This window comes from Danio aesculapii, chromosome 3 (assembly GCF_903798145.1).
Source record: "Danio aesculapii chromosome 3, fDanAes4.1, whole genome shotgun sequence".
Taxonomy (NCBI): Eukaryota; Metazoa; Chordata; class Actinopteri; order Cypriniformes; family Danionidae; genus Danio; species Danio aesculapii.
Genome location: NC_079437.1, coordinates 54,786,633 through 54,798,007, shown reverse-complemented (window position 1 = coordinate 54,798,007; position 11,375 = coordinate 54,786,633). Strand labels below are relative to the sequence as shown.

General features: G+C 36.1%; 1 protein-coding gene across 1 annotated transcript in view; it reads left to right on the top strand.

Annotated features, from left to right (window-relative positions):
• The first annotated feature begins 6,676 nt into the window (after positions 1–6,676).
• The window catches only part of hs3st3b1a (heparan sulfate (glucosamine) 3-O-sulfotransferase 3B1a), a 28,345-nt gene continuing 23,646 nt past the window's right edge, over positions 6,677–11,375 (top strand). Inside the window, exon 1 of the mRNA XM_056452412.1 lies at positions 6,677–7,350. Coding sequence (XP_056308387.1) covers positions 6,869–7,350 — 482 coding nt within the window. The 5' untranslated portion in view covers positions 6,677–6,868. The remainder of the gene's footprint in view (positions 7,351–11,375) is intronic.

The window sequence follows — 11,375 nt, the reverse complement described above, 5'->3', positions numbered from 1 at the left end:
GAAATGTATATGGTTTCGTTTTCAGAATGAGCCTATGTTGTAATTTTTGGGTCAGTGAGAATTTTAGCTGTTTTGGACATGTGCCTTTAAAATACAAACAAGCTGGTTTTCCCCACCCACTTGAAGTAGTTTTTTTTAATGTTCCTGTACATAAACAAAATAAACATGATTTAACATCCACAAACTGGGACGCCTGTTAACTCCCCTCTGCACCTCAAGTCCACCAACATACATGGCGAGCTGGACAAACTGCTAACAGCGGGAAAGCAGTGGACACGGAGGTAAGTGGTCAGCGGGTAAGCACAAAAAGGAACAGCGTCAAACCATCACGTAGCATTCGTTTTAAAAACAAAATGTAGCCATACATACTTTAAGCTATATAATCCGCAATTTCCAGAAACATACATAGGACTACGTTTTCAGAATGAGCCTATGTTGGTGAAACCGTGATTATTTCTCAGATTATAATTGTACAACCAAAATCTATAATCGCTGCATCCCTACATGGTTGTATCCACCTATTCTTACAGACAATTTTGTCCATACAGCTTTCAAAAGTAGAATTTGCATGATAGGAGCCCTTAACATTTCTAAGACTGAGCCTGAAGATTTAAGTCAATAAATAAAAACACAAAAGTAAATCACAAAAACAGCTGGGAGAGTTTTTGGGGAAATTGGGGTATCAGATGCATAATCTGAAAGCTAAATTAATAAGCTTTCCTTCGATAATGCAACTAATTGAATCTGAGTGAATTTTTGAGAACAAATTTCTGATGTCTAATTGAACTGCAATGGTCAACATTGTGACGAAAGAGTCTAAAAAGCAGATATTCTGTCCTTTTTAGGGTTCCATCTTGTGAAATGGTGTCTTGTTCTGGGTTAGTTTAGATATCTGTGGTTCATGTTGTATTCATGATTAAGTCAAACAAAACCAAATTGAAAAGAAGGCTTTCTTCTTTCTTCTTTCAGGAGTTTCTGTTTGGTGTACACCGGGCTTCTGTTGACAGTGTGCACACTTTTTCAACTTAACTGCACTAACATAGCAATCCCAATAGAGTTAATATAATCAAACCAGACCTGCCAAGTGTGAAAACCCTTTAAAACAGTAAATCTACACGTTCATTAAGTGAAAAAAAAACAACAATCAAGCTTTAAAATTACAACTTCGGATTTAAGTGTTTGTTTCTTCACTTTGTTTTTTGTGGAGAGACTGAACTGACAGGAAGCAAATGTGTTTCAGACTCCAGTGAATCCAGGAAGTGTAGATACAGTCATCATCTCTCACACACACAGGCACACTCGCGGTGTGGCAGATGAGATAAGGGGATTAGTGGGCAGCGGTTGTGCTTCTGCTCATTCTCTGATTGACAAGGCGGCTCTGGTGTAATCCTGATAATCCCGTAGAAGCTACAGGTGCTGGAGGTCCAGAGACTCTGACCTGAAGCCAAACACACACACACAAGTTCAGATGTGTGTCTTTTCAACAGTTTCTTGACACACTTTAGAGTACCATCATCTATAGCCTGAGTCTCATTTGATGCTATAAGAGTTCGGTGCCACTGTGACATGTTTATAGCCGAGAGCGAGAGGCGAGCAGCGGGAGATGCGCAAACATCTGCTGGAATCCTGCCTAAACAATTCTGCACCCGAGAATCCTGTCATTTCTCTCGCACAACGCTTAAACAAGGAAACAGAGCTGTTCATTTTTTATTGCACAGCTCATTGCTTGAAGGATCGCTTTGTGCTCTTTTGGAGTCATTCATCAAGAAGAGACTTGACTTTTTTAGAGCCACGTTTGCCAATGTGACTGTCAAAGCAACTATGATAAAACTTGCATTGCAAAGTGTTCAGATCCTTGAAACAGTTTGCTAAGGACAGAAAGACAGCTGTTCTGGCTAATTTTTTTATTGTTGAGTTTTAAGTTCTTAAAACTTTGATTTGATTTAGTTTTGCACATTTGTTTTTTGTTGCCATATTGAATTATTTTATGTATTCATTCATTTTCTTTTCGGCTTATTCCCTTTAATAATCCGAGGTTGCCACAGCGGAATGAACCTCCAACTTATCCAGCACATGTTTTGCAGCGGATGCCCTTTCAGCCGCAACTAATCTCTGGGAAACATCCATACAAACTCACTCACACACTACGGACAATTTAGCCTTCCCAATTCAAATGTACTGGAAACCGGAGCACCCGGAGGAAACCCACAGGAACGTAGGGAGAACATGCAAACTCCACACAGAAACGCCAACTGAGGTCGCTCGAACCAGCGACCTTCTTGTTGTGCGGTGACAGCACTACCTACTGTGCCACTGCGTCGCCCTATTTTATATATTATAAACATAAACCATCAAATAAAAATATTGGTAACACTTCAGTTTGTTACAATTTCCACTATTAACCCTTATGTGCTGTTGGGGATGTTTTCATCCACTCTGGGGTGATTTTGAGTCCTATTTTGGCCATAACTTTTCCTCTGTTTCAGCTAGAGGAATCATTTTTGTTGACAAATTTGGCACATAGTTTGGGAAAATGCTTTGAGATTTAAAGGGCATCAATTTAAAAAAAATTTCAAGATTTAAAATAAACCCTTCGTGTTTCTAGAATGTGTCTGTAAAGTTTCAGCTTAAAACACCCATCAGATTATTTATTATACCTTTTTAAATCTGGAATATGGGAGCTGCTTTAACAGTGTAGCTGTTTTTGTTACCTGTGCCTTTAATGCTAGTGAGCTGGTTCTCCCCACCCACCGTTCCCATGTGCTTATCACAGCCATAGCCTTCACATAGACAGCACAGTGACAGACAAGAATGAAGCAGATCTCCCTTACTACAGTAAGAACTTTCACAACGGTTATTTGATATATTTGTTTTGCAGTTAATTTAAGCCTTTCTGAAGCGATGAGTCACACACAATGTCATTATAAAGTTCGTTTGCGTGAAAGCGCGCGCACACATAAACACACACACACAAATACACACATGTTAGCCTGATTTAGCCTGATTTTAGCCTGACGTTAGCCTGATTTAAGTCCACAAACTGGGATTGAAGTGTCTTCTTGTATAATTATATTGATGCTATGTGCCTGTGGTGATGAATTACATAGCAATTGTACTGACTTTATTACAAACATGCACTGTTTTAAAAACGTTTTAAACTTGTAAAACTCATTCTTGATCACATTTTATGATGATTGATGATCACAGCGAGCTGAACAGATCTTTTAATCCCGGTTGCTTTGCGCACGTCCTGTCTTGTGGATATGATTATACACGTTATTACGGAGACATGTGAATACGCGGCTGTTAATTAATTTGGTGGGCGGGGAAACCATACTCCTATGTCACGTAGTGTTCGACCTTAAAATGGGAGGGATTTGGATCCTATTTTAACGGCAGGAAGAAAGAGACTTATTGTGTTTCTATCACCCCAATATGACTGTGGTCACACTATACCTGCACACAGTTCTGTCCAAACAGCTTACAACAGATGATTTTCATCATATGTGTCCTTTAAAAAAGCTCAATGATACACTCTGTGCAAATTTACCACCCTTTTGTTATGTTAGGGAAGAAAACATCCACTAAATTAAACTGCTGTAAAAAATGCATCATATATATATATATATATATATATATATATATATATATATATATATATTTTTTTTTTTTTTTTTTTTTTTTTTTTTTTTTTTGCATAAATCTGTTAGTCAACCTTAGTCCTGATCAAAACTACTATATGTTTTTAAAAAAATTACAGGATTTTAATTCTTTAATTGCCAAATTCATAAATGATATCACTGATTTGAGGTGAGCAGTAGGTAGTGCTGTCACCTCAGAGCAAGAAGGTCGCTGGTTCGAGCCTCTGCTGGGTCAGTTGGCATTTCTGTGTGGAGTTTGCATGTTCTCCTCGAGTTCGCGTGGGTTTTCTCCGGGTGCACCGCTGTTCCCCCACAAGTCCAAAGACATGCGTGACAGGTGAATTGGGTACGCTAAAATTATCTGTAGTGTACGAGTGTGTATGGGTTTCCCAGTGATGGGTTGCAGCTGGAAGGGCATCCGCTGCGTGAAACATATGCTGGATAAGTTTATTCCGCTGTGGCAACCCCAGATTAATAAAGGGACTAAGCTGAAAAGAAACTGAATGAATGAATGTCACTGATTTGGTGAAAAAACACACGCACGCACGCACGCACGCATGCACGCACGCACGCACAAGCGCACACACACACACACACACACACACACACACACACACACACACACACACACACACAAAGTTACTTATTTTGAATATAAAAAGTAATTGTGGACTGGATTTTTTTAACCTTTTATCACAGTCTTAGACATTTTTTCTCTCCCTAATTTACTGTTTGTGGCTGTTTTTGCCCCATTGACTTCCATTATAAACACAGTTTTGGATTGCAAAACCATGATGTAATATAATCATGTATTTTCATTGGTCTTGCGTGTTGGGAAGAGGTCAAATTAGTAATTTTTACTGTTGATTAAAAATAAAAAGGTTAGTTTATGGATTTTTTCTGCAGTTGTATGGAGCGTAACAGCAATTTAAAGTGTGTGTATGTATGTCTGTAAGTGTGTGAGAGTGTCAGAGTGACCTTTGCATACTTACCTTGATGCATTAAAAAAAATTAAAATAAGCACATCAGCTCTCAGAACTACATGGAGTAAACAAAAACAAAGACAGTGTATTTGCACTGGCACTATTTGCAGTGTATTTTTTTACTGCAGTTAAATTTAGTGGATGTTTTCATCCCTAAAATAACAAGGGTTAAGGGTTATGATCTTATTGTGTCCCTAATCTTACCCAGAACCTAAACCACAACTACTCCACTGACTATTAATAAGCAGATATTTTGCAGCTTTGAGCTAATGGTCGTAGTTAATAGTTTGATAGTAATGTGAACTGTAACTTAAAATAAGGTGTTGCCAAATATATATACAGTGCATTTTTGTTTTCACCTGATCTGACTCTAAAAAAGTCATTATAAATTTGAATTGATATTGCAGAAATATTTCAGCCATATTAAATAATATTACAACTTGCATAAGTGAGATAAGTTTAATATTTTCCATGTTTAGTTAGCATGGGTCCATGTTTCTTTACGCATTGCAAACAAATTTTAGTGTTAAAATAAAATTGTACTGTATGTGTATTTGCATACATCAGTGAATATAAGGTTACTGCACAGTGTCTTGTTTAACATTGGTTTTATATGTTTCATCTTTATGTTTTTTTATGAAATAAGAATAGATTTTTCATGAAGAATAGGTTAATCTGATCATAAAAGACAATTATAATAGTTTTCAATTCCGAAGTTTTTTGGGATTTTTTTAATTTAAGAAAATGCAGTTTAAATGTAAACCACTGATAAATATTAAATGAGACGTAATTAAACACATGATAATTATTTCTGAAGTATAACTGATGTCTGGAGTAATGTTGCTGGAAATTCAGTTTTGCATTCAGGTTTACAGTTTTAAATAAAATCCGATATTCAAATGCAGTAATACTTCAAATTGTAAATGTTTTATTGTATTTCTGACCAAATAAATGTAGCCCTGTCTGGTCATCAAATAAATTATTTAATTAATAATAGTAATGTAAATATTGAACAAAAATAAACATAGAATAAAAATAAAAGAATACATACAGTTGAAGTCAGAATTATTAGCCCCCCTTTTTTCCTTTTTAAATATTTCCCAAATGATGTTTAAAAGAGGAAGGAATACTTTAACAAACAATTTTCACACTATGTCTTTTTCTTCTGGAGAAAGTCTTAATTGTTTTATTTCGGCTAAAATAAAAGCAGTTTTTTGATTTTTTAAAAGCCATTTTAAGATCAAAATTATTAGCCCCTTTAAGCTTTTTTTTTTCCGATAGTCTACAGAAAAAAACATGGTTATACAATAATTTGCCTAACTACCCTAAACTGCCTAGTTACCCTAATTAAACTAGTTAAGCCTTTAAATATCACTTTAAGCTGTATAGAAGTGTCTTGAAAAATATCTAGTCAAATATTATTTACTGTCATCATGGCAAAGATCAAATAAATCAGTTATTAGAAATGAGTAATTAAAACTATAATGTTTGGTAATGTGTTGAAAAAAAAAACTTAAACAGAAATTGGGGAAAAAAATAAACAGGGGGGCTAATAATTCAGGAGGGCTAATAATTCTGACTTCAACTGTCCATGCATATATAAATCTTACTGTCTCTAAACTTTTAAACAATTCAAACCACTCATAATTGTCAATCGTTTGTGATCATATAGCAAGGTGTCAGCTGATTATGATGTAATTAATACACCTTTTTTATTCTCCTCATATGTATTCTAACAAGAGCTGGTGAATTGTTTAGTGACATTCCTCAATTTTGGCCCACATTGCATCTCTTCTCTTTGATGAGTACAAATGCTCAACAGCTTTTTAACAGCTATATGCATGCAGTTACATACATTTTCAAAACTAAATCCGTTTTTTTTTTTTAGAGTTTTGATAAAATGTAAATCAAAGAATTTAAAGAAATGCTTCAGGACTTAACTCTGTGCTCTCATTGGTCAATCACGCTGCCAATCACACGCCCCTCTACTTTAAATACCGCTTATGGCCCGTGGTTCACTCAGATGACAAGTGAACCAGAGGGAGGCGATGGAGTGATGCGCAAAGAAGACGTCTCCGACTCCGGCACAGTCCAGAAAACAAAATGAAATGAATACATTTTCCGGGGACCCATGCCCTCTTCTTCCGAGTCCCGCGGAGATGCCTGCACGTTTCAGGGACTTCTGCGGAGGAACAATTAACTTTGGCAATATGTTTCATTGGATACTGTGCACAGGAGAGCCCTATGGAATATAGCGCGCACTTTCACTCTCCTCAGCCGGTGAAAAACAAACTTTTTATGTTCTGCATCATGCTCTCGCTATGGGTCTACATGCTGTACTGCTGCGTGGGCTACTGCTCCACCACGCCGACCTTCATGATGGACGAGAGAAGCAATAGGAGAGCGCCCCAAAGACAAGACCCGGAGATGCTTCTCAAAAGTCAGTCCAGGGACCTGCTGAACAACGAGAGCGATGCCGACAGCAGAGGAGACGGCTGGGAGGAAAACAAGGGCGATGCTGCTTATGACGAGGAGGAATCGGGGATAGCAGGTGTCCTGAACGACTCCGAGAGCAAAAAGTTGCCCCAAGCGATAATAATCGGGGTGAAGAAGGGAGGGACGCGCGCGCTGCTCGAGTTTCTGCGCCTGCATCCTGATATCCGCGCCGTGGGAGCGGAGCCGCACTTTTTTGACCGCAACTATGAGAAGGGACTCGAGTGGTACAGGTACGAGTTTTTTCTCCACACAACACGCTGTTATTTACACTTGCTTTTGTGGACGTCGTTGGAGGATAAACGCGGATTATGGATTATATGGCTCATAATCGTCGCACATAAACATGTCAGTGTTGTTGTTAGTGTAAAAAAAGGCTTTCAGGGACTTAACTGATTAAGGCTATCGTGAAAAACACAAACATAAACTTTGAATATTCCCAATGAATGTAGCTTTATTTATTTGAGGTTTTCAGAAAAATTTAGAACTTTGGTGGTACTTTTTTAAACGCTTCAACCTATTTTATCCTTAAAGTAATCATTTTATATTATTAAATTTCATTTACTCGTCCTCCACTTGTTTCAAATCCTTTTGAGTTTCTTCTTTTTTTTTTTGGACACAAATGAAGATATGTTGAAGAATAAAAATCCAAAATCAAACAAAAAGTGCTCAGGGGTAGCTATTATGTGTCCGTGTCTTTGGGTAAGAGATTCATCGGAATAAACAGCAAAAATCAGTCACCAAGGCACTCAAAAAGTGGTAAAAATATTAAAAAGCTTTTAGATATAATACTAGTAATAATAATAATAATAATAATAATAATAATAATAATAATAATAATAATAATAAAGGCTTATATATAATATATAATTTTGGTTTTTAATATTTTTTCCTACACTTTTTTCGAGTACCTTGGACTAATTTTGGCTGTATATATTGAAGAATGTTGGAGAAAACAGCCATATTGGCTTCCATAATATTTTTGTTCCTACTGTGGATGTCAAATACTTTTCCACCCTAACATTCTTCAGTCCATAGTGTTTTGCGTTCAGCAGAAGAAAGACATCAATACATGTAAATCAACTGGGAGTATATTGTGAAATCTGTCCCTTTAAAGGTATATAGTACCGAAAATGTACTTATTATTGTGTAGGGGGATGATGCACATTATCATCTGAATACATAGCTACATCTTCAATGGTTTTGTAGTTTGTAGCCTATACTTAATTTATAATTACTATTATTTTCTAGGAGTGTAAAAAAAATCACAAAGATGTAACATTTTCTTTTAAGTAAAGCAATTTAAGTAAATTGAGGAAGCTCTCAAGATGAACTAAAATATTTTCCCACAATTGCAGACCTCCTAGGTACTTACATGGGTAAAAAATAATACATTACTATTGATATTTACATTTTTGGCACACCAAAGTGGAACATGAAAGTGTCTAGCTATGATTTTTTTTTTATTCATAAAGGTATTAATATATGTTTAAAAGGACCACATTTTAAACAGATTAATCGCAAATAAATAAACAAATGGATATATGGATGAATGAATGAATAAATAAATGAATGTATTATAAAATAGCAAATAGTATTACTCAGCATTTGAAGTGGATCAAAACCTTTATTCATTTACCTAAAGTTACTGACCAACAATCATTCTTTTCTTTCTGATTCACTTCAAAAGCTGACTGCTATAAAAACTTAAATATATGCTTCATAAACACAATATTAAAGACATATTGTCCAAAATATATGAAAAAGGAAACATTAGAAAAGACACTTTTGACACTATGACCAAAATATATCAACTCATTGAACTCGCAACAAAAGCAATTTCAAACCAGTTTTTATTTTCACATTTTAATTCAAGAATTTAAAGCTATTTTAATGGACTTGTTTGGTTTAATTGTCCTGAACCACCAGGCCTGAATAACAATTTTACCTTCAACGGCAAAAACAAAAAAAAAAAACTGTTGTTTCTTTAAAAACATTCTTTCAACACTTTGCAAAGCTACAGCTACATTGTTAATATATTTCTATATAATATTTACACATACACCATTTGTTATTATACGATATAAGCAGAACTAAAACTTACAGAACATGTATAGCCTATCGCAACTTCAGGCAACTTGTTGAGTGTGGACATGTGGATTTAGTCACCCTCGCTGTTCTGTTGGACTTAAATCCTCTGTGGGAACAAATCCTTTCCAGCATGGTGTGCTTTGGTAATGGTGAACTAGACCTAGATAAAATGTTGGAATGACTAAAGGCAAACATAGACTGAATAAACATATAATGCTTGTGTAACCGCGCTCATAGGCAGGTGCACTTGCACAACAGTATCAGTTCATTGAGGAAACACTCACACCCTTAATTTCTAGCATTTTTTTAGCATACATATGAAATGAACACTTTGATTTGTTGATTTGACTCAGATATATGCTTTTGCTACATAGCAAGTGAAATAACTGAGTCAAATCAACTAAATTTTGTAAATATCCATGGCTAAACTTTTAAAATTTGAAGTTTAATACTGATAATGATAAAAATCTATTTTTAAATAACATGGATGTGTATTTACTGAGTTTTTGTTTTAAAGAGGGAGGTCAAATTACTCATTTCATCTGAGATTCGAGCAAAGTTAGAGATTGGTCAAATATGCTGACTTAAGCAATTTTTGTTGCTTTGTTTGCCAATAATGACTGTAATGTTGTGATTAAAATGATCAATATCATCATAGTTTTGTTCAAGTGTGTTACATATTTTTCAAAATTTACTTATACGAAGCCTTAAGGAACACTTAAGGATGTTTTTTAGGCTTATCTTATACTTTATGATCTTTATTCCTACCCAATACCTAAACCCAACTACTACCTTACTGTTAATACGCAGCTAGTTAGTAGTTCATTAAGCTCAGTAGTAAGTTTATATAATCTTTTGATAACTAACATAAACATGGACCCCAGTGAATGATCAATATCTTAAATCAGAAAATCAAATTAGTCTGCGGTTTTAAATTTTGGTTCAAGTGTCTATGTATGAATGTGCTTCGATCTTAAAAGTGATTAATTTTATTAAATTTATATTCAGCATGAACAAGCTTGATAATCTTTGATTAAGCTTACTTAATAAAAGCCAAATTACAACCACAACTCAGATTTAGGTTTTTTTATCAGATGGAAGAATCTCCCAAGTGTTGCAAAATGCTTTTCTTTGGTGACTGAGAAAGCTCAAATGTGCTGCAAGTTAAGAAAAAACCTCTATCAATTTAACAACACACATACACACAAATTTTCACAATAAATGCAAATAGAGAAGCAGGCTGCAAATAGTGCACACCACTATGGAAATGTGACGAGGACCCTAAAAAGTGACGAACACTTCTTCCTGTTTTGAGTCAGCAGTGTTCACTGAGATCTGAGAAACGAGTTTGTTTTTTTGTGTATTTTAACATCCTGATTAAACTTTTTCTTGTTGTTTTTATATTTTCAGTTCTGAGAGTAAGGGGCTGTTCACAAATCACACCTTTTTCCCACACAAGTTCGTTATTTCCAATGGAGGTGTGTGCGCAAATAGAGACACAGCATGCTCGTGTTTTCAACGTACACTTGCAGTAGTTGAAAACATCTCACCTCAGAATGTTGTTACGACCCTGGTCTAGGGTCAAAGACGTAACAAATAATACACTTGACAAATAAAATTCACTTAGACTCGGGTCCGTTTATATATTTTTATATAGGTTCGGGGGTGAGGTGTCTGAATAACACTGTTGAGAACTGTGTACTGTGCACTGTGGTGTTAGTAACCTGTTGAAGCATGTTTCGGGCCACCACTGCAATTGGATTCCATAACAATGTTGGGGACCCGAGGATTTCACAGTCCGTATCAAAATGCTTAGGACCGGGGTAGTGGGGAAAGAAGGGTGGGTATGGTTGAAATAACGTGAGTTTTCCGGGAGAAATAACAAAATGGGAGGGTGGTGGGAGATGGGTCTGAAATACAGGAGACTCCCGGGAAAAACGAGAGTGTTGGCAGGTATGAACTATATGCCAACCAACTGCCTCTCCACTCTACTCAACCGTTCCACTTATTAAAAGAGACCTTTCATCACTCCAGCCAATCCCCAGTGACGTCGTCGATGTAATTAGGGTGGGACCTGTGACGAGGGAAAAAGTGGGAGAGGAAAGGGAAAGAGAGAGAGAGAGAGAGAGAGAGAGAGAGAGTATACGGGGCAACAGACACACACACA